The following is a 24,335-nucleotide window of genomic DNA, read 5'->3' on the forward strand; positions in this document are numbered from 1 at the left end:
AGCGTTCTACAGCTCCGTTTGCTTGTGGATAGTAGAGAGACACTTTCCTGTGTTTGATGTCTCTTGCTTCAAGGTACTCAGCAAACTCACTGGAAGTGAACTGAGTGCCGTTGTCGCTTACTAGTTCCGTAGGGTTTCCAAACCGGGCAAACACGGTAGACAGAAAGGAAGTGATTGCTGCCGTTGTGATGGTAGAGGTGAAAGCAACCTCCGGCCACTTTGTGTAGTAGTCAACCAACGTCACTGCAAAGCGACAGTCCCAGCTGGCTGACTCGAACGGTCCCACAATGTCCATGCCCACTTTCTGCCATGGAGCATCAGGTAGTGGGATGGGCTGGAGAGGAGCGGCATGTGTCTTGGCACTTTTGTCATTCAGCCGGCATGGTCCACATGCACGGATAGCCTCCTCCACAGACATGTCCATACCAGGCCACCAGTATAAGTCCCGCAGCATTTGTTTAGTGCGAACGATACCCTGATGTGTCTCATGTGCCAAGCTCACCAGCTGCTTCCTTAAGGCCACTGGCACAAGTCGTCGGTGAGAGCCCCTGTAGATGATCATATCTTGGGTTGAGAGTTCATCTCTTGTGGCAAAATATGGTTTGAGCTCATCCGGTAGCGCTTTTGCTGTCTTAGGCCAGCCCTTATGTATCTGCGTTCTAAGGGCTGTGAGCTCAGGGCACACCTGACATGCATCCACAAACTTGTTTACTGAGAGAGCTTTGAGTTCTGTGTCCAACAGAGCAACAAGCTCTGGCTCTGTTACTGGCTCTGTATCCTCTTCTGCTGGGAGGGGTAGACGGGAAAAACAATCAGCAACTTGATTTTGTGAGCCAGGACGGTACTCCACGTCGTACGTGAAGCACAAGAGTCTCGCAGACCAACGTGCAATGCGCATACCGGCGCGGCCCAGACCTTTTGTTGCGAGCAGTGTGGTCAAAGCCTGGTGGTCTGTGCGTAGTGTGAATCTGGTACCCCATAAGAAGGTCCTCCATTTTTCGGCAGCCCACACACAGGCTAACGCCTCCTTTTCAACGATAGAATACTTGCGTTCTGCAGGGTTAAGTGTACGTGAGGCACATGCAACTGTGCGCTCTGTTCCATCTGTGTGTAGTTGTGTCAGTACCGCCCCCAAGCCATAGTCTGACGCGTCTGTAGACACGAAGGTGGGAAGGCTGGGATCGAAGACAGACAGCGCTGGACTGTTCACAATACAATCCTTAACAGCCTCGAAGCTCTTCTTAGCTGCTGAAGTCCACTGGAATTTTTCCTCACGCAGACATGCTCGCATGGGCTCCACGAGCGACGCATAGTTGTACACAAACTTCTGGTACCACGCTGTGAGCCCCAGGAATGAGCGCAGTGCTGTAGCCTCTGTCGGCGCCGGAGCCTCTGTGATGGCTTTGACGTGCTCTGTGAGTGGCTGTAGGCCCTGGGCAGAAATCGTGTGCCCAAGGAACCGCAGGCTGGATTGGTTGAATTGGCATTTTTCCTCGTTTAGCTGGAGGCCAGCCCGCTTGATCGCTGCGAGCACCTCCTGTAAGTTGAGGTCATGTGCTGCCTTTACCTTTCCGTATATTATGACATCGTCCAAGTAAAATTGGACCCCTTTGCAGCCTTTCAGTACAAGCGACATCATCTTGGAGAACGCACTTGGGGCTGAGCACAGTCCGTATGGTACACGTTTGAACCGGAACAGTCCATCATGCGTTATGAATGCAGTTAAGTCTCGGCTCTCCTCTGCCAAGAGCATCTGATGGTAAGCGTTGGCGAGATCTATTGTAGAAAACACGGTAGCACCACACATCTCGGAGAACAATTCCTCCATATGAGGAAGCGGGTAACTGTCCATCACTACCGCCTTGTTAGGCTCACGTAAGTCCACGCACAGCCTCACCGCACCGTTCTTCTGTCGCGTGACCACGATGGGTGAGACCCATGGAGATGCATCAATCCTCTCTATTACGTCCATCTGTAACAGTCTCTCGAGCTCCATGGAGACGGCTTGTCTCACGGAGAGAGGAAGTCTCCGCAGTTTCTGTTGAACGGGCTGTACTGCTTCGTTGCCCTCCTTCACTTTCACCCGGTGGAGAAAGTCCTTAGCTAAGCCCAGTTTCACACCGGTCACTGGCCCAGGTTCGACCTCAGACACTCAGACGCAGGTGAGAGCACAGAATTTCCCACAATGGAAAGTGCCCTGAATAAGTCCATTCCCAAGACAGCAGTACCTGCCTTTTCCACCACATATAATACAGCTGGTGCTGTAGTATTAGCATGCTGCACTGTAGCTGATAGACAGCCTAGTACTGGGATATCTGACTTTGTGTATGACACTAACTTCACTTTTGGTTCAGTCAGGGGCACATTACTGAAATGCTCTCTGTAGACAGGTTCAGGAATGATAGACACAGCGGCACCTGTATCTACCACAAGTTATACTGGGCAAGAAGCTGACTTTGCATTAATAGTCACTTCGCACGTTATTTTCTGAGCTGGACTATTTTTATCAATTCCCAGCACGCTAACTACACTTACATTTCTGGCTGGTCTTTCAGAAGACTTGCATACCTTTGCAAAGTGTCCCATTTTATTGCATTTCCGGCAGGTCATTTTCAGCGCAGGGCAGTCAGAAGCATTGGCAAGATGGGTAGATGACCCACACCTAAAACAGCGCGACTGTCTTGGTGTGCTCTTTGTAGGCGCCGCCTGGTGGTTGTTCATCCCTCTGCCTTTGAATGGACGTTTAGGCGTCGCCGTCACCGCTTGAACCGGAGCCCGCTCTTCTGGACCCAGCGTTCGCATATCCAATTGCGGATTCCACTTGCACTGCGATTTTCAGCGTTTTCTCCAGTGTCAAGTTTGCATCACTTTGCACCAACAGTCTGTCGCGCACTTTAGCACTGCTCGCATGCTCAATAAGCTGATCACGTATCCTCTCGTCTCGGTTACCTTCAAATCCGCACGTTGTTGCTAGCTCGCGCAGAGCGGTCTCCTCCGTTTTCTGAATCCTTCGTCTGAACTTGTGACGTTCCACCACAACGTTTATTGCAGGAACGAAGTGTACACGCAGTGCATCCATTGCTTCTTTGTAAGATGCACCTGCGTCTGCAAGTGTGTAAAACACACGCTGGCCCTCTGTACCCAGACAATGTAAGAGGATTGCACGTAACCTCGTGTCTGGCCAGTCGTCCCCCTCCGCGTGTATGGCTAGTAGATAGTTCTCAAACATCTTAGCCCAGGTGTCGAACGGAATTGTAGGTTGTCCGGCACCCGGCAGAAATAACGCCGGTAGAGGAACGGTATTCATCATCCTCGTCGCCAATTTGTTCTATATTAACCTGTACTTGTTAATATAATAAAGAAAGAACGAGACGGGCACGGTAGACTCATTCAACGAGTTGTATCATTGTATTCTTCTTCAACTCACGCAACGTCACATTACACAGTTTCAGTACAACACTAGGTAAGTGCGCCATCCGGTGGTGTAGTGGAGTAACAGGAACAGCACATAATACGACTGAATACACAACACTCTCCTTTCAATATATGCCTAAAAACATGAGCAATAAACCCGGCACGCCTGCTATCAGCTGACAGAAGGAAAAACAAGTTGAATTCGCTACACTAAAGAGAAACACTTCTGCCACACCATAAATCCTAATTTCCTCAGATTAGCACTTAAGTAGCAAGTGTAGGCTTACTTTTACCTGTATATATATTTATATCATATATCCATATCTATATATATATATACATATTAATATATATATAGTCAAAGCAGATTCTATAATTGTATAATTTTGGCCTTCAATCCTTGGGATTAGTTTGTCATCGTTGACCGCGTGTACGGGATCCATAGGAATACGATGTTCCCAACCACGGTTATAAACATTCTCCTCTGTGTCTGCAGGTGCGTCAACGGGTCTGCTATGACCCCGTCGATGGCTAGGAACAACGTCGTGTAACAGGATAACCTTGTAGGTGAAACTGGCTCCCTGGAGCTCAGTGACCTTAATAATGAGGACTCCGGGATGTAGGCTACACTGTCATACTGGCCTCAGGACCTTTAATGAAAGGAGCCACCATGAGGAGAGCCTGTGTTGTCATACTTGTTTAAATGATATATACTATAGCCTATGTAAGAACACACACGCACGCACGCACACACACACACACTGTTTTCTTTCTCTGTTTTTCTTCCTGACTTTATTTCTTTAAGCACATTTATTCAACAGCAATTCCTTATTTTATGTATTGCTACCGGTCAATACGTGCTGTCTTTCAATTTTTTCCTCCTTCGCAGCCCAACTCCAATCAACCAACAGTCATCTGTCCCCCGAACACAGAGGGGACGAGTGTTGTCACGTTCTTGTTTGATGATTGAAACACCAGTAATGCAAAACAGCAGACAAGAGATTGGCCAACCATTGTTGCCAAGTGATAATTCTGTCTCTCACTCAACTAATCCAGGTTCTGGTCAGTGGGCTAATGTCCCTGATAATAGTCCTGTCTTTGGTTGGCATCCTGCCATAATAAAAACAAAAAACGTATTACTGAGGATGACAAGTCTCCTGTTATCAGTATAATAATTGTACCATCATATAATTTACTACTGTATCAAAGAGAATGAGTTATCTTGCCTTGAAATTCCTTATGGAACCTGCCAAGCTAGGGGGAAATAACTCTTTATCACAGTGAACGATTATGCAACTTGCATCAACATACAACCTAATCATTAATACTCATATCAAAACAACAGTAGCATTGATTACATAGTCACTTTCAGTGAGATTCATGAAAGGAATGTCAGGTTTTACAATATGACTTCTTCCTATAGCGGGTACAAAAGATTCTGGTTTTGATCCCCAATGTTCACAGCTGTGAGCATCTTGGTAGGCCTTTTGTACAAGTCTATGATAATTGAATTCTACCAGTTAGTCTCTAGTTAAGGCAGAGAAACACTCAGTATTGCATGACTCCAAAGGATTAAGCTGAACAAAACATTTCTAGCCAGGGGGAACAGGAAGGATTGCAAATGTAAAAGCCACCCACTGTTTGGAGAGCTTTTGTTGCGCGTCTAATGTCCCTGGAACGTACGTCTACCTTACCACCCCTTAACCACCCCATTCTACTTGCTGTATTTATGTGTGTGTTGTCCATTTCTTGTATTGTATGTTTTTAAATGGACCTTGAGTCTAATAATACAAGGTTGATGATGATGATGATGATGATGATGATGATGATGATGATGATGATGATGATGATGATGATGATGATGATGTATGTTGGTCTGGCTTTGCGAGACTAAACCACCCCTATCAAGAAGCCAATAATTTATCATTATTATAATTTATTCTTGACTGAAGAAAGGTGAACGACTTGTATTCAAACATAGCTCATCTTTAAATAGGCCTACATCTCTAAATACTAGGGCTGTCAAACGATTACTTCTTTTAATAGCAATGAATCGCATAGTATTGGTGAGTTAACTCGCGATTAATCACACCTTTAAGATTCTATGTAAAATCCACTCCAATTTAAATTAAATGGAGTTATCAAATGGAATGACACATACCAAATGTACTTAATAAGCAAAAACTAGACCAAGTGATCTTGAGGGAGTTTTATTGACTCACTCATGTGGGTTGAATATGAAACTTACGGAACACCACAGATTTGGGAATTGTAAACAGGCAACAGGCTGTCACTTAGGCCTACTGCACGTGTAATTGAATGTAACGCGTTAATGTGTGTCAGCCCTACTAAATATATAAACATAAACCCCATTTAGCCTACGTATCTATCACTGGTAGGGCAGACCTGATTTATTGGGGGGTACTATCAGCTGGAAGGAAGGTGTACAAATCAAAAGGTAATTTGCTATAAGGGGAAACAAGTCTGCCTAACCATGAATCCTAATTTCATCAGAATTTCACTTTTGCTTCTTACAACAGGTTGGTAATACATACATACAACTATAGACTTATATTCTGACTGTAATCATATCTTTAACTGTATAATATAGCCTACTATATAATTGTATTGAATATTTCTGGTCTTAGATCTATGCTTTGGGAACATCATCGATGTCCGCGTGTACGGTACCCATGGGAAGAACACGACGTTCACGACAACGATCAAACCAACGAGCGACCCCTTCTTCTCTGTTTCCTGGGCCGTGAACGGATCTTTCATAATCACCTCGACCATTTCCAACACCATAGTCGAGCCAAAGTATGCGGACAGGACAACCTTGTTCAGAGAAACTGGCTCCCTGGAGCTCAGAAACCTGACCAATGAGGACTCCGGGGAGTACACTGTAACCATCATACCGGCCTCAGGACATTTGATATCAGGAGCCGCCGTGCTGGAGGTGCAGCGTGAGTAGATCACCGAGAGGTCTCAAATTCGACCAACGCCTTTTTCCCCTTTGCAAAAACAAATCGCGTCTTGAAAGTAGGACTGATTTCTTCCAGGTTATTTTTGTTGTAGGCTTAAGACTGGATATTTGGGTATATTTCACACACTTTGTTGCTGCATGTATCACTAACTATTCCTATAACTAAACGGCTGTCGAACTGCGCTTTTCCTGCAGATGTTAAGGGATCGTATAAAAAGTGCATGCAGCATTAGGTGACGCTGCAATCTTATTCAACGACAAATATTTACAACTATTTTCTTGATAAGCATGATCATCTATATGTTATTAGTAAAGACACAGATAAACATAACACACTCCTGATCCAACCCTTTATTCAAATTTCGATAACTTTTAAACCTTTTTTCCTTTCCTTTCCTTTTTATTTTGATTCTAATGTGTGGTGGGAATATGTTGTTTATGGTTGTTAGTTTTTTCAATAGCTTTCATAATTAGGGGTCCAAGCCAACAGGTTGGATCCCTATTGTTTTTGTGATTATTTTTTTATTCTGAGCTAGGTTGTATTAAGTGGTATGAATATGTGGCTCATGGTTGCTTGTTATTTCAATTGCTCAATCAATTTGGATTGGATTAGCCTCAAAACACTTTAATATTTTCAATAATACCCCCACCTTAACTTTTCATTTTAACCAATATCACCTTTAATTTTTATTTTGAGCTAGATTGTAATATGTGGAGTTAAAGTTCACATATTATACCACCAGGTGTGAGCGTGATTAGCCGTTACAAGCGTTTGGAATATTTGCCTCTTCTGTCATCGCGTGGGTGTGTCCATATAGATGTATGAGGATAGATGAGCAACGTTTGCTACAGTCCACTGGATAGACTTGTAAACTGATCTATCCAGCACACATCTAGGTGGACACACCCAATTGTGATGTCAGAAGAGGCAGATTTTAAAAACGGCTTGTAACAGCTAATCACCCCCACACCTGGTGGTATACAATTTCACCTTAAATATGTAGCTTATGGTCGCTGTTCTTTTCAATAGCTTACTCAATTTGGATTGGATTGGCCTTAGTTGCTTAGTATAATTGTTACGACGATGTCAGGCTAGGTCAATACATTTGATATTTTTCTCATTCGCAGCCAAAATCCCAACCCCGACCGTCACCTGTCCCCCATCCACAGAGGGGATGAGTGAGGTCACGTTCTTGTGTGATGATGGAGACACCAGCAATGCCAAACAGTGGACAAGAGATGGCCAACCACTGTTGCCGAGTGATAGAATTGCATTTCTAGAAAACAATAGAATATTGATGCTCAAAGGTGTGAACAGAACGGACACTGCAGAATACCGCTGCAATGTCAGCAATTTGTCCGACCACGAAGTCGCCACATGCCAACTCACAGTTTATTGTAAGTACTGTAACTTAAATTGTGATTGTTTTCGTCATTATATCGAAACTATGCCAAGGTCAGCAGCTCTCGGTTCATATTTGTTTTGGATCATAACCATCCTTTCTTGTCTGGATCGTCGGTTCTTGTGCACCCTGGTCGCCGCTCTCCAGACGGCCCAGACACTCCCACTGTGCAACAGCATCCCAATCCGGCCGTAGAGGAAGAGCGACTCACCCTGAGCTGTGCTTCTGACTCCCTGCCCCCGGCTACCTTCACCTGGGAGTTCCAACGCCGCCCCCTGGTCCCCGGTCCTCAGCATGTTATAGCCGAGCTGGACGAAGACCACCTGGGGAACTACACCTGCACCGCCCGCAATGACCTCACAGGGCTGGTAGTGTCCACGGTCTACACGCTCAACGGTTTGTTACCAAAGGAAAAAATAACAAAGTGCGGCAAAAGAATAAAAAGTGAACTATGGATTCTCCTCTAAACATGAGCTAAGGGAGTGATCACACTATTTTCTGGAAGTTGACCACAGAATGAGTACCCTTCTCTCTATTAGCTGTACAATGTAGATGCACAATATCAGGGACAGATAGGCCTATATAAAAGGTAAAAATGTACAAAAGTTGTTATGCAGGTTGCATGTCAATTTAGTGTGCAGTCGTGCCAATAGTAAGTTATTATAATAAGCGCACTACGGTATAATAGAGTGAACAGGTACAATAGAGACTTAAATTAGCTGTAGGCCTAGTTAACTTTACAGGGTTTGTGATGTGTTTGACTCTCTCTCTCTCTCTCTCTCTCTCTCTCTCTCTCTCTCTCTCTCTCTCTCTCTCTCTCTCTCTCTCTCTCTCTCTCTCTCTCTCTCTCTCTCTCTCTCTCTCTCTCTCTCTCTCTCTCTCTCTCTCTCTCTCTCTCTCTCTCTCTCTCTCTGTGCATATATATGAGGATTCAAAGGGCTTTATAAGCATGGAAAACATATTTGCCAAAGCATACAGAGTAAAATGCTAATTCTGTCTCTCTCTCTCTCTCAACCATTTCAGGTTCTGGTGTTCCTGCCAGTGGTTCAATGTCCCTGATAATGGTCTTGACTCTGGTTGGACTTTTCCAACAATAGTTTGATGTCCAGCCAGTGTAATCAGAACTCACACATAACAAAACAAATGTAAGAATGACAATAGAGCTCGTAAGTCCGCCCCGTCCGATAGACCCCCAATGGACCTATGAGATCGTAAAATATGAATGGGTTTCAATGGAGAGAAAGTAATTATTTTCTGGTCCCAGTCTTTATGTGCCCTGGATTACACATATGTTGTTTGTGGATTTAAATGATAACATGTCAAGAGTTTGACCGTATGTTGTGCAATTGTTCAGTTAAAGGCTGTAGAGAAAACACAATGAGAAAGACTACATGTCTCGTATGTGATGTCACGCTCCCTGCGACTGGCGTGGACAAGACCGACAATCTTTCCATCAGTATAACTGAAAATCTACACATGCCCCGATTTATAATGGTTTTCACATCTTTCGATGCTTTTATCCTCCCCTTCAGGCGCGTGCCGTCCATATGGGCAGGTGGGGCGGCGAACTCCCTGCAAATGCATGCTCCCCAAAAAATAGTTCCTCAGTAAATCATTGCTCCAAGTTTATTTTTAATAATATGCTATAAGACGCGCTATATATTCTAGGACTATTGTTGTCGAATTACTCCGCCTGTATCTTTCGGCATTGAAGCCTATTTATTTATTTCAGCAGGTAGGCCTATTATTAATTGTACCTGATTTCATACCTGATTTAAACAGCTGTTATTGAGATTTCAAAAGTGATGTTATTGAGAGATTTGCACACATCGTCGGGCCAAGTTCCAAATCGAAGGTCTGCTTGATTGATGACTTGTATTTCTACTTTTCATGTATTTGCAATGCACTCGCTAAGCCTGTTGTTAAATTGTTGTAAGATTGTTAAAATAAAATATGGAAGAAATAACTTCCCTATAATGTCGAATTTGTCCTTGTTTGACTTTGCAGAGTTGGTATTTTCCATTGCACATGGGCTATTCTAATAAACCCGACTCGACATCATATGACGAGTGTTGCGGATGGCACTTCGAAAGCGTGCAGTAACATTAGGCTATTAGTTTATTTTTAATTCTTACTCACAATTGGTTTAGTTAACATGTTTTAATGTAGCTCAAAATATACATGTTAAAAATATATATAAATTGTGGGTGTGGTCATACGCCAGTCGTTTCTGCCCCACTGAAATGAAGGGGCACTGCACGCTACTGCTCCCCTTGGTAAAAAGCGGTAAAGTGGAGCAGAGAGATCGCCATGTCTGTATCAGAGTGGTTGTGATGTATATCATTCGCGTCGAGAGCAGCGAGGGGCTGTAGTTCACAAAGCAGCCTCTTACAAAACCTGACATTATCAAACTTCTTCATGAATTTATTTCGTTTCCTCTGCATGAAAAATTATCATTTAAATCCACAAACAACATATGTGTAATCCAGGGCATATAAAGACTGGGACCAGAAAATAATTACTTTCCCTCCATTGAAACCCATTCATATTTTACAATCTCATAGGACCCATGGGGGTCTACCGGAAGGGGTGGACTGACGAGCTCTATGACAGTTGCCCCTTATCAGCCTAATAAGTGTAGCCTTGAGACAATCACCATACCAAACAGATTATGTTACACGAAACGGATCAGTCTGTACTTTTGTCCTCAATGTGGGCAGGAGTATAAGCCAGACAAAATGCATTTTCCGCCAAGAAACTCTGCGAATGCATACTCTCGCATCCCTGTAGCAGTCACATAAGGTCCCACTCCCGTGATCAGGATGGTCTCCAGGCTAAATAATTGTACCATCATATAATTTACTACTGTATCAAAGAGATTGATTTAACTTGCCTTGAACTTCATTATGCAACCTGCAGAGCTAGGGGAATTTAACTCTTTATCACAGTGAATGATTATGCATCTCTCATAAACATACAACCTAGTAATTCATATTCAAATCAAAACAACAGTATTTGATTACACACATTTCACATTTCATTTACAGTGACATTCATGAAAGGAATGTCAAGTTTTACAATATGGCTTCTGCCTATAGTGGTTTGAAAGATTCTGGGTTTGATCCCCAATGTGGCAGCTGTGAGCATCATGGTACTGCTGTGACACAAGTTTAGGTGGACTTAATTGGCTGATATATGTGTCATTTTTTGGGGATTTTCTGTTTTTTCTTTTTCTGTTTGCTTATTATTTTTTCCCTTCTCATCTCTCAGGTCTAGGCCTCTATCTTTGGTTAATTTAGGGCTCTGTTTGATGTAGTTTAATGTAATTTAGGGTTAGGGTTAGGGTATAAATGGCTAAATTAAAACCTAGCTCATCACCGTCCACGTGTGGTTTCTGTTTGGATTGTAAAAGGACAGAGATCAAAAACATAAACAAAAATATAATTGAATAAAATACATACGTTTGATCGTTCCAGAAATGTAATGCATCATTTACTGTAAAATGAAGAGGTAAGAAGTCATAATGGGGAATAAAAATGTAACGTGACAAAAGTTTTTAATAACTGGAGTCACTACATTTCATCAGTGGTGAATCTATACGATTTTATTATACCTCTGGACTTTGTCTGTTCGCTATCGCTAACAGCAATCACGGTAACAGCAATGAATGTAGGTGCATTTCCGCCCTGACAAATGTATGTATATGTATATGCTCAATCAACATGAAGGGACCTCAGCTTCTATGTGTCAATGTGTTCATGTTGGCAGGTGAGATTATTTTCATTATCATTATCATATCGTTAATATCATTATTGTCGTCATGTAAAACAGCGCTATCAGAGTTATCACACGGGCCAATCAGGACTTTACAGTTTATTAACCAAAATCAAGTGGATGGGATTGAATGGCTTGACCGAAGGCCAAGTTATGCAAACACCTTTGTAAAAAATAATTCGATAAAAATACATAAGAAAGAAAGAAAAAGAAAGGGAAAGAGGAAGAGAGAGAGAGAGAGAGAGAGAGAGAGAGAGAGAGAAGAACAAAGAACAAAGAAAGAAAGAACTAAAGAAATCTTCATAAAATAATGTAATAATAGTCTTATAAAAAAATGACATTTTTTCATGCATTTTCAACTATTCCTATTCTCCATGCCGTCCCCCAGCATTGGCCCTCTGTCCTGGGCAGGCAGCCCTAGGAGCGGGCTCCCTAACTGGAATAACTGGAGGAAGGATGACTTTTGAGACCAACCTCAGTTTGACGGACCAAAACACGACTGGCCCTCCGTTCAGGTCCATCGTTTGGCTGTTTAACCTGAACAACATCGTGTTGTACACTCCCGCAGGCAGTCTGGTATCCCCTGCGTATAGGAAGAGGATCAGTCTGAACACCACCAGTGGATGGCTGGACCTGTGGGATTTGACCGTGGGGGACAGCGGTGCCTACACCGTGGACATCACCACACACACAGACCAGCAGCTCAATGGAAGCACTGGTCTCAATGTGTACGGTAAGTTACCCTGGGAGGACCTGCAACATTGCTTACTTTTACCTTTTAGCTCACTTTTACCCATTTTACATGTTCTGTTTGGAATGATTTGGTGTGTGATTTGGTTTTATTATTTAATTTGCTGTTATGAACTGATTCTATTTTTATTATGTTATGTTTCTAATATTATTATTTGAATGTTCCGTAATTTATGCTGTTATGACACCTATGTTTTTCATCTGCGATGAACAAAGTCTATCTTTTCTTATCTTATCTTAGCTGTGTTTTCCCCACAGAGCGAGTCTCCAGTGTATCAGTCACCCCCAACACCACAGAGCTGCTGGAGTTCAGCAGCTCTGTGAGGATCTCCTGCCACGTCTCGACCGGCACCTCCCTGTCCTACCTGTGGATGAATGGCAGCTCTGAGATCACTGTATCAAGTGACAGGGTGCAGGTCGGCGACATAGGCACCACCCTCACCATACTCAACGTGACACGCTACGACCGGGGGCCGTACACCTGTAATGTCTCCAACCCGGTCAGCAATGATGTGGGCCGGCCGCTGACTCTGACCATTGGTTGTGAGTTCCCGTGTCCATCCTGTGTAAAGGGGTTCAGGGGCTTTGTTCTTGGTTGCACTTACAAAGAAACATTGAGTGTGAGAGAGAATGTTTTGCTCACCAATGTTTTAATAGGCCTACATGCTATGTGGTGGATGCACTCATCCACTGCCACCAAACCTTACTGAGAGTGCATTCATTCCAATGACGGGTGGGGGGAGCCAGTGAGGATCCATTCCCTTACACATTCATGCCTTGCTCTACCAACTGAGAGTCAGGACAACCTTACTTAGCTTTAAAGCATTTAAGCTTCTTTCTTTTTTTACAATATCTTTGCTTTGTTGTCTTCCATGTTCCTTATCTTGTAACCATTTTCATCAGCGATTTACTCATAGCCTTACATTTAAGTCCACGAAAAGTATTTTTGCTCAGCATAATCTTATCTTATCTTTAACTACTATCTTTATGCCAAATGGAATTTGCAATAGGCAGTTGTAAGAAGTGTTGAATTGTTAACTTGTTGTTTAGATGGGCCTGAGCGACTTGCCATCATAGGTCCAAGTCTAGTGGAGTTTGGGGAGGTGACGCTGCTCTACTGTTCGGCTATGTCTGTGCCTTCTCCTTCCTACACCTGGAGCCTTAATGGTGTCCACACCACCGTCCAGGGGCCGGTCTACGTTATAGCATCAGTCAACAGCTCTGACTATGGGAAGTACACCTGCACTGCTGTAAATACTCTTACCGACCTCAGCCAAGCTGCTGACCATGTGGTCTCCCTGAAAGGTAAACCTAAAGGCTAATTCATTTTGAGGCTAATGGGTGTGCACATCCCGGTTTTGGGACCAGTTTAACAGATTCCTCAGTGACTATGGACGACTCATCTCATGATGTGTTGATGCTTGTTTTGGTTAACAAGTGATGGGATTTTTTTACTTCTCTCGCAGAGAATCGCTGTTCGGCTGCCATAGCAACGACTGCCGCTGTAATGGCCGCGTGTTTTGTGGCTGTAGCAGCTGGGGTTGGAGTCGTCGTGGGTGTGATAGCGAGGAGGGTCTATAAAAAGTGGGTCAATAAAAAGCAGTAAGCCTAGATAAGACATGCAGAATGACCATGATGATGGTGATGAAGATGATTATTATGAATCTGGCTGTTTCATTATGTTCTTCCTTGGTGGATTTAAATTTAAGGATGAGCATGCGTGAATGTTTGTGTGTGTGTGTGTGTGTGTGTGTGTGTGTGTGTGTGTGTGTGTGTGTGTGTGTGTGTGTGTGTGTGTGTGTGTGTGTGTGTGTGTGTTTGTATGTGTGCAAATAATTGAATAATATTTCTCTTTCTTTGTCCCATAGATCTAGTTATGAAATCACAGAATTATAAAGTAACTAAAAAGTGGAGTAACAACAAACATGGTAAATATATCCTACATTTTTCATTTAGAAATATAAAGTAACGTAACAAAAGTAAAGTAAAAGAATATATAATCATATGAAACTTATGCAATATCATATGAATTATTCGCCGAAGGCGAAGTGAATAGTGGGGGATATTCACGGAGCCTGAGGTGAATAATGGTTTTAGTATGTACTACACGGGAACACTCCAAAAATAAAAAAGTTAACACTTTTTGCCGGGATTAATTTGTTTTTATTAGCGGTTTATTTGTTTTTGTTAGCCTAACGAGACGACCGTCACGCAATATCCTGAGTTTGAGATCTCAATCATGGGATATTGCCCAATATCCCGAGACAGCGAACCAATCAAATTGTGCCATTTTAGGAGGTTCACGTGTAGCATAATGCTAAATAATATTATGCAAATACATTTCACACATATCAGATTAATAATAAGAAGAATTAAAAAGTATTTATGTTCTTTCTTTTCTGCAGGATTTCAAAACTTTAATGGATAATTGTAGTATGAATAGTATGTAATAATTTAGAAAATGAAACAAGTATATTTCCTTCAAAAACAGAATGTACTTTGATATTGTCCCTATCCTTTATCAATCTTGGTGCTTGTGTTGGCTTTTGTATATTTTATTGGTGTTCTGAGTTATTGTTATTGCTGTTGGAACACTTTCACATAGCAGCAATAATAATAAAGAAAATTAAAGGTTAAAAAGTTAAAGGTTTATGCTGGTTCATGGTGCCATATACTGAATAGCTGGTCATCTGGAAATTACAGCTAAGAACTTATTCATAGCCTCGTTAAATTGTTAGATAACGTACTGAAGCCAAATTAACATAATATTGTCTGAAGGTACAAACCCTGGCCTCTGTTGCCCTCTATTGGTCTCAAATATTCCCTGCATCATGTCAATTTTGTTCCGTCCTTAAATCATGTTTTAAGGTTAAATGTTTAGGATTTAGTGACCTCTACCAGAATGGATTTGGCAGAGATGGAATATAATATTCATAAGTATGTTTTGTTAGGGTATAATTTCATGCAATTTGAATAGTTTTCGTTACCTTACAATGAGCCCTATTTATCTTCATATGGGGGGTCCTCTTCCACAGAGCCCACAATGATGCAACGCCATGTTTCTATAGTAGCCCATAATGGACAAACTGCTCAAGAGAAGACTTTTTTTTTTAATGATAATCACCCTGCCTTCTTACTCGTAATCTTATACAGGCTAGCTTACACTAACTTACTACACTAACTTACAAACTTATTTAAGATCAGATCAACAGTCTCTCTGGTACCCACATCGGGACTCCAACCCGACCCTAAGGAATTTGGTACCCATGTCGGGACGCCAACCCGACCTAAAGGAACTAATGCCGCGTTTCCACTGCAGGGTGCGGAACGGATCGGATCGCAAAGGGGCGGTAGGGAGGGGGCAGTATAGCCCAGCTCAGTTCCGAGGTCGCGTTTCCACTGCCGACAGTACCCTTGGTGGTAGGCCGGATGTCAATCGCCGCGGCAGCTACGTAAACATCGTAAACAACGTCTTCCTCCGCAAGAATGCAGACAAACGTCTCCACCTCCTTGTTCGCCCAAGCAAGCTTTTTACGCGACATGTTAATTGTAAAGAATAATACCTCGAGGCTACTGTTTGTTTGTTTTTATCCCCGCGTCACCCGGAAGTGACGATTCTGTCGACCAATCAACGGAGGGGGGGTGTAGCTAGAATTCCAGGGTACCCTTTCAGGCGTCTGGTCTCGTTTTGGGTACCGCAACGGAGGAGTCCCTAGAATGGGGTCGGAACGGGTACGGCAAAGTCCGGGTCACGCCCACTTTTGGCGGTGGAAACGCGATCCGACCCGCACCTTTGCGATCGATTAGGTTGGGTAAATAAAAAATATATCAAGGGACATCAACACTTGGCACTTTGCTACTCTTTTCATAATTTTGGAACATTACAGGTCAACGTAGCTTCTCTGAAGTCGATGGAAAGGGAGATGTGTTTGATTGGGAGGGGTATTCAGTTGATTGCAATCTTCAATATGATATGGTTCCAGTAAATGTCATAGTCTACACGCAATGCCGCCACACCGCCAGACATCACCCATAAACATTCCTTCCTAGTCAACAGCCAGTGCCTTACTGATCCGTATTTGTGCGAATGTTACTCAGGGTTGGGGCAACAGATAACAGTTAAACTGTCTGTTTACAGTTGTCCATTGTTATCTGTGAGTTCAACTCATCCCAAATAAAAATGTAACAGATCCATCCTCCTTATTGACCCACTGACGGGTGAAACTGCTTGTGTATGCCAGGAGTTCAACAGGAACAAGGGACTCCAGCCAATCAGGACCCTTTATCTACACTGTTGTGTTTGCCGATTGGTGGACACGTTTATGCAGAGCCTCTCACACAATACTTTGACGCAAACATTCGTATCATAGGTGGGCCCCAGTGGGAACCAGACGCCAGTGTTAATGCCTTGTCCAGGGAATCATAGAATTCCTTAGCCTGGCAAAATGGTAAGGCTATGCCCAGGGTATTGAACCCCTAACCCTTAAAGCTAGGCCCAGGGTATTGAACCAATAACCCTAGTGTTAAATCTATGGCCAGGGCATTGAACCCTTACCCTGGTATTTTAATGCGATACCCAGGGAATCTAACCCAAAACAAGCAGTGTCAATGCCTTGCCCGGGGACTCAAAACACCCCTCACCAAGGCAGTGTGAGTGCAAATGTAAATGTCCTGAGTGACACTGGCATGGATGTCTTTATTGGATGTCTGGGAAAAAAACACTTCACTACAGCTATCACTATGAGATAGGTCCACACAACGTCTGTTGTTCCAGAAGCATGTGTGAAGTGCACACGTGAGGATGGGCAGGCCTGGTTCCAGCGTCCTGCCCTCGGAGGCCGCGGCGGCGCATGACCTGGGCCTGAAGGCGCGGCGTCTGCAGGACGTGTGGAACGCTTCCGGGCTGACACTCAAGCTCTTTGATCCACCCCCATCTGGAATGCCACGGTCGGCTGCTTCTGTTTAAGCAAAGCACTTTAAAAAGGCTCCATACCTACTCACTTAAAAGCATCATAAATTGAACACACAATATCCTTTGGAAAGAACTGGCCCACGAATGAAACGGCTCAACACAAACAAGATCTTTATGCTTCAGTTAACTGGCATCTTTACTAGCACTTTAGCCTCTGTGTGAATAAAGGTTGCTATTTTTATGTGTGAATAATAGTGCACTTAACAAACTCCTGGTCATTCATTTAAAAGACATTCATCTAGTCTAATTAAACAAACTGAAATAACTTACTCTGCTGGCTTGTTGTGCATTACTTTTCAAGAGGAATTCATTACTTTAAAATGTATTTCTTTACGAATTATGGTAAATCATGAAACATTTTACACTTTATAGAACAATTTATACAAAATTGAATGCTGTTGCGCATGGCGAAGTCTCCCATTGAAAAGGAGATCATTGAGCTCCAACATGGCATACAGACGATACAGTAACACTTAACAATAAGGGTATTCATTGACATTAGTTAATGCATTAATAAGCATAAACGAACAATTGACTAACAGTTAATTCAGTTAACTAATGGCAGTTAACTAATCATTTACTAATGGTGTTCATGTTAACTAAGGTATTGGTGTTCATGTTATTCATTTCTACATTAATTTAAAGTGTATAAACCTAGCCCTAACCCCTAATGGTATATAATAATTATTATTACTGCATTAACTTATGTCAATTAATGATTACTAGATAAGTAGTTAACTGTAAGTAAATTGTTAGTTAATCTTTATTTAATCCTTATTATTGCATTAGCTAATATGAATTAAAAGAAAACGAAAGTTACCTTATTGAAAATTGTTACCAACGATAACATTAAACAACTAAGGTAGCCTTGTCAGGGGGCTGTTTGACTACATTAGCATTTTACTTGTTGGACCGGTTCTGTCGGATGTGAATGTCTAACAATGTTAGTTAAGACTAGGCATTAGACTCCTCCACATAGAAGATCGATCAGTTTGTGTTCAAAACATGAATGGCTGCCATTGACTTAATGGCGCGACACTTCCTCCAGGACCAATCTAGTCCAGCTTTGGGGAACCAACCTTCTGTATGCTTGACTGCTCCTATAGCCATGGGCGTACTGGTGGTATGTACACAGTGGTCTGGTCATCATTTTGCGGCCTCCTTGTTACTCATCAAGGGGGAGGTTGGATCCCTCTCTTGCTCGGCCATATAAAGAGCCAGAGACATCTGAGAAATGTTTGACTTTAAAAACAAACCTGCAAGGAAACCGTTGTTGGACCTTTAGTCTTCACCATGGAATACCACATCATTGCCACATTGTCCCTCGTTTTATCAGGTGCTTATATTTACCTTACCTTACTATAATGACATATTGGGAATAACCTTTAATCTAACCAAACTATCTTCAGCTGTAATCTTTATGTGAGATTTTATGAATGTGGAGCCTGAGCATTCCTGACTCCATGCGGTGAGATGGGGAGCCCTCATCCAGGCCCCCATAGCACCGCTGGCAGGCATGCTTCAGCAGGCTCTCCCTCGGGACCCTTGTCTTCCAGGTATGTGTGTGGGGGGGAGCATCCTACCCGCGGGCCCGCTCAGCGGCGCCGCTGGCGGGGCGGTCCTGCTCAGCACCACGCTGGAGCCCTCCACCCGGCCCTTCATCTCCGTGGGCTGGAGCTTCAGAGGGCGCAACTTCATCACCTACACCGTCACCGGCAGCGACTTTGTCGATGAGGCCTACGCCACCAGGGTGACCCTGGACCGGACCACCGGTTCCCTGCAGCTGCGGGACCTGGTGCTGGGGGACAGCGGGGATTACCTGGTCAGCATCACTCCGGACGGGGAGCAGCAGAAGACAGGCACCATGCAGCTCAACGTGTACGGTGAGGCGGTGGGGCGGGCCGTGACACGTGTGCGTTTATCCTGGAAGCGAACACCTTGACATGTGTGTGGCGTTACGCAGCAGTGAGCGCTACACCGCCAGTGAATAGGCCGTTGTCCCAGAGGCATTACTGTAGGACAAACACAGGAGGCGCCCATTGCACCAATTATGGGTCTGCTATTTTTATGTGTGAATAATAGTGCACTTAACTAATGAAGATAACACACATTGACCATGCACTTTGTACCCTTGTACATCAAAGGAACAAAGCCATAAATAGTGGTGTGAGCAACACCTGTGATTTCCCAATCATAAAGGATAAATGATAAAGGATCATCGTCAATCATAATGGCTACCTAAACCAAATGACAAACGGGAACATTTAACAGATGTTTGCTTTAGTCAAGAGGATGGGGTATTTGTTAAAAAATAGGAATTTGCATCGATAATAAGAAGAGTTTAAGGAAATGCAGTGATGCAGAAAAGGGAAGTAGGCCTATTCATTCAATATTTGACACACATGCAACAGTTTCAACTGGACTGAAACAGCTTTTGTGTACAAAACTGTCTGGCTTAGCAAATCAACATAAAAGCATGTCAACAATGAGCCTATGAGCCACCCATGTCATCGCTCCACAGAGCCGTAACAACGCTGTCTCCTCTCTGCTGGTTACAGCGCCCATAACAGGGGCGTCCATCTCCAACCCCGCCTCCTCCGCCACCCTCATCGCAGGGCAGAGCGCGGCCACGCTGACGTGCGACGCCGCTGCCGGCAACGTGAGCACCCGGGAGTGGATGCAGAACGGCCGGCCCCTCCTCCCCTCCCCGGACCGCGTCACCTTCTCCGCCGACGCCAAAATGCTCTACATGAATCCTGTGCTCAGCGATAACCATGGCAACTACCAGTGTCGAGTCAGCAACGCGGTCAGCGCCATGACCGCGGCGTACAATCTCACGGTCAACTGTGAGTACAGGGCCTTCTCTCTGCTGAATAAGCGATTATGGATGAGGTTGTTTGATCAAAGAAGTTCACCCAACAATGAAACGTACACGGGAAATATGTGGTGCTGACGTCATGATGATGTGGTTGTTAGTTGTGCACACATGATGTAGAGGTGATGAGGATTGCTGTGTTACTGTTATGTGGAAATATTACCAGGCGGCGGCCAAGTCTTGAGTCAACTTTATTGCTGACGTCACATAGGTATCCATACGCATTGCAAAATAGTACCCTTCAAAACAGTGGTTAAGGTAGAGGTGATGTCATGACGATGTAGTTAGTAAGGAATACATGATGAAGTGGTGACATCATCATGATGTTGTTAATTATTAAGGTCTGCCTGATGTAGTGATGATGGCTGATAAGGTATGCATTTGGTAATCTTGTGGGTGTGTTGTTAAGGTGGCCATGCTGACGTGTAGATGTCAATTACAATTCTTATATGTATTTATGATGATGTGCCTCATCCATTTAGGGGTGAATTCATGATGATTAGGGTACATCACTGTAGCGGCAAGCCCAAAATAACATTGTATTTCATAAGATATATACGATGTGTTGAGGATGTAGCCTACGTATTGAACAGGGATGATTCACGATTTGATGTGTGGTTTGTTCTCATGTAAATAAATTGAACCCAACCAAACCACTGTAACAAAGGCCCCGCTCCCCTCGCTCCCCCCTCCACCGCAGACGGGCCACAGAACATGTCCATCGTGGGACCCAGAGAAGCCGCGCTGGGCATCAGGTTGCTGCTGAGGTGCAGCGCCGACTCGGTCCCTCCCCCCACCTACCGCTGGGCGCTGGACGGCAACGACACACGAGTCACCACCTCCACCTACGTCGTGGAGAGGATGGAGGAGAGCCACGCGGGGAACTACACCTGCACGGTCAACAACCGGGTGACCAAGCTGCAGAATTCAACGGTCATAAACTTGAGAGGTGAGGTTTGATTCAAGTCAACGGTATCGGTTAGATCGTCGATGTCTACTGGGAGTTTGCTTCCACTCCAGAGGCGTGATCGTAGGACAGACGTCATTAGGCTCGGTCTGCTCCTTGGATGTACCAGCACAGTAGGCCTACACTACCAAAGGCTCAGTTATTGTCGACGCAACGCAATGACCACGTAGACGCTTCAACGCAGTCCTGAACCTGTTTAGGTTCTGCGTCGGGTTTTAATGAGCGGACAAATCACAGCCCTTGCTGCTGCGTTGCCTCGACGGAAGGTTAATATTTTTGTGAGGCTCACGTTAGGCCCTTGCGGCGGACGCAACGAGGGTCCGCAAGTGGGTCAGTAATCTCCAAGTGTTGCGTCGACGTGGAACCATAATCAGGCCTTACGTGAAGACCCGTCTACTGTGTCCTGGTATATCAGAGGAGCAGACAATAAGTATTGTTACGAGCGACTGCTGTGTTTTTTCTCCAATGACACCAATGTGAAAATGGACTATTATGGTTGCTTTGTTGTAATTCTCTTCTTTTTTTTTCTAAATTGAAATGACAATACAGTATATATTCTATTTTTTAGCGTCCGGTTCTGCCCCCTATTGGTCATTCACACTATTGCTGATCTTATCTCTCAACGCGGGAGAATCTCTACTGACGTGTTGACACGGCTGGTGAGTGCAACGACCAAAGGAGGGACACCTGAAAACATGAGGGATATTAACATTCAATACATTAGATATCCTGTGTTCTTGGTTCTGAATATTAAAACATAACTCCACAAATTCTCTCCATAGATTGTTCCACACTGAAGTCTTGTCTTTATGATGGAGAAGGAGGATGTCATATCACGTGGACGTACAGGAACATGATATCACATCTCTTTGGACCAGAGGGGCGCCAACGCCACCATATACAATCCCATTCTGAATGAAAACATTAATACATCAGTAAATTAATAATAATTAATTAATAAAAAAGTTGAATCAATAACACATCAATTATCTCATATCTTCCATTCATGAAATGTTTGATTTAAAAGTACGATACATGTGTTTTGGGGTACCTCATGAAAAGAATATATGAGGAGATTAATTTTCCTGCATTAAAGGGGACCCCACCAGACCTGGGGCCTCATGTACTAAGGTTGCGTACGCACAAAAACGTGGCGTACGTCCTTTTCCACGCTCACGTTCAGATGTACAAAACGTGAAATGACCGTAAAAATGTGCGATCCTCACGCCAGCTCCAGAGCTGTCGTATACGCACGTTTCTACAGCTATTGTTCCTTTGGCGACACTTAGAGGTGACGCTGGGAAACTGGGAAAAAAGGTGAAAACAATGACTCATCAGAGTGATTTGCACATCAGAGACACACTAATGAACAATTAACACACCTTGCAATTATATGGGTGGCTATAAAAGCATGCGCAATGGATAAAGAAAATTGTTTTAAAAATGGCTGCGTTAGCGTTGTTAGAGGACATCGCAAATGGTCAAATCCGAAGGGTGCTGGAGACGCCGGGGCCGACGGAGCAATCCGTGCCCTCTCCTTGCTTGTCTATTCAAAAATAAAAAATTTAAGTTAATAAACACGAGTCAAATTCTTTAATATCCTGGCATCTTTACGCACGACTTATGTGTATTGCAAGCAGCCAATTGTATGACCAGTATAATTACAGCATTTATGACTTCAGCATATTTACCTTGGGGATAATAATAATAATAATAATACATTTCATTTAGAGGCGCCTTTCAAGACACCCAAGGTCACCTTACAGAGCATATAGTCATCATACATTTTTTAAAAAACAAGACATTGTGGAAAAAAATAAATTAATCAATTAATTAACGTAAGCAATAAGAAATAAATAAAACAAAAACAAGACAAAACAAAACAAAACAAAAAAAACAAAAAACAAAACAAAAAAAACAATCAAAACAGTGATCAGTTAGACGTTGTGAGCGAGTTTGAACAAGTGAGTTTTGAGTTGTGACTTGAAGGATGATCGGTGTCCCCTTGATGGGCTCCCACCACTCCGGTGAGAGCTGTGTCACCGATCAAAGCGGCCACTCTCAAATCGAAGGGGGAGAGTTCCCCCACTCCCGTCCCCCCACCTGTTGCGGTCACGCTTCGGCGTTGGGCAGAAACCCTCCGCTTCACCTCCACCTTGAGGTCTGACCACTTTTTTTTAATTTCAGAGTGTGTGCGCTGCTGAGACCCCACTGCATTGACGGCCTCCAAAACACGCTCCCACTCACTTCTCTTTTGTTTTGCATTTATCCCTGTTGACAGGGTTCCAAATAGCATATGCTTGCGCATTTCTACCTTGTGGAGCAAAATCTCGAGCTCAGACTCCGGTGATCGGATTAAGAGGTGAATCTCAGGTCCAGAGGCCTATTTAAATGAGGGCGTGGACAGGGAGGAGTTTGGCACCTCGGCATGTGCGCTCAATTCCACGTTGATCGAGATGTACAAAAGAAACGTGCTTGGATCCATGCGTTCGCACACTTTGATACATCTGAATTTATTTGTGCCTAAGACAGTTTCTGGGTTTTGGCGTACGCCAAGTTTCAGTATGAAATCCACGCAAGTCTTAGTACATGAGGCCCCTGGGGTCTCCTTTGAAGATTATACATTTGGTGGCTCTAGCTCTACAGAAGTAACAAAACAAAGACCAGCTGTCTTTACACGCCCAAAAAAACAAGAAGTGTGGCCTGCGAGACCTAGTTGAATCAGAATGTGCTGTATAAAGCCGTTTTGGAGAGACTACTTCCCTGAGACTTGACAACCTTGTTCCAGGGCCTGAATGGGACCCCCACACCCAACCTTGGCCATCTGAGGGTTACGATGCTGCGTGACCCCCTTTTTTGCAGATATTCAAAATATTCACAGTGCGATCCCACAGCTCCCCTTGGTTGAGAGGTCTAATGGCCATTTTCCAATCTCATTCCAGTGACTTTTGATGAATTTAGTGAAATTCCTTTCACTAAATTCACAGTTGATGATGTATTGTGAATCGATTTCTCTAAGGCTAGAGTTCAGGCCCCAAATTAAACATTATATATATAGAGAGAGAGAGAGAGAGAGAGAGAGAGAGAGAGAGAGAGAGAGAGAGAGAGAGAGAGAGAGAGAGAGAGTCAAACACATCTCAAACCCTGTAAAGCTAACTACAGCTAATTTAAGAGATACTTTCTCCCTCAAAAAC

General features: G+C 43.7%; 1 protein-coding gene across 1 annotated transcript; it reads left to right on the forward strand.

Annotated features, from left to right (window-relative positions):
- Nucleotides 1-5,701: 5,701 nt before the first annotated feature.
- On the forward strand, nucleotides 5,702-22,123 carry LOC132467517 (hemicentin-1-like). The gene is made up of 12 exons (XM_060064851.1): nucleotides 5,702-5,954; nucleotides 6,063-6,380; nucleotides 7,529-7,798; nucleotides 7,951-8,199; nucleotides 12,146-12,310; nucleotides 12,586-12,870; nucleotides 13,378-13,632; nucleotides 18,856-19,182; nucleotides 19,858-20,145; nucleotides 20,875-21,123; nucleotides 21,710-21,800; nucleotides 21,924-22,123. The coding sequence occupies exons 1-11, from the start codon at nucleotides 5,909-5,911 to the stop codon at nucleotides 21,790-21,792; spliced, it is 2,535 nt and encodes an 844-aa protein (XP_059920834.1). The 5' UTR covers nucleotides 5,702-5,908; the 3' UTR covers nucleotides 21,793-21,800; nucleotides 21,924-22,123.
- The last annotated feature ends 2,212 nt before the right edge of the window (nucleotides 22,124-24,335 follow it).

This window comes from Gadus macrocephalus, chromosome 11, assembly GCF_031168955.1.
Source record: "Gadus macrocephalus chromosome 11, ASM3116895v1".
Classification (NCBI taxonomy): Eukaryota; Metazoa; Chordata; class Actinopteri; order Gadiformes; family Gadidae; genus Gadus; species Gadus macrocephalus.

What these genes read in the sequence shown, in the direction of transcription:
- LOC132467517 (XM_060064851.1), top strand. Translation starts at nt 5,909, where the DNA reads ATGAATCCTAATTTCATCAGAATTTCACTTTTGCTTCTTACAACAG. An exon ending in CGCCGTGCTGGAGGTGCAGC is followed by an intron (nt 6,381 to 7,528) that starts GTGAGTAGATCA and finishes TCTCATTCGCAG; the next exon opens with CCAAAATCCCAACCCCGACC. An exon ending in CACGGTCTACACGCTCAACG is followed by an intron (nt 8,200 to 12,145) that starts GTTTGTTACCAA and finishes ACACTCCCGCAG; the next exon opens with GCAGTCTGGTATCCCCTGCG.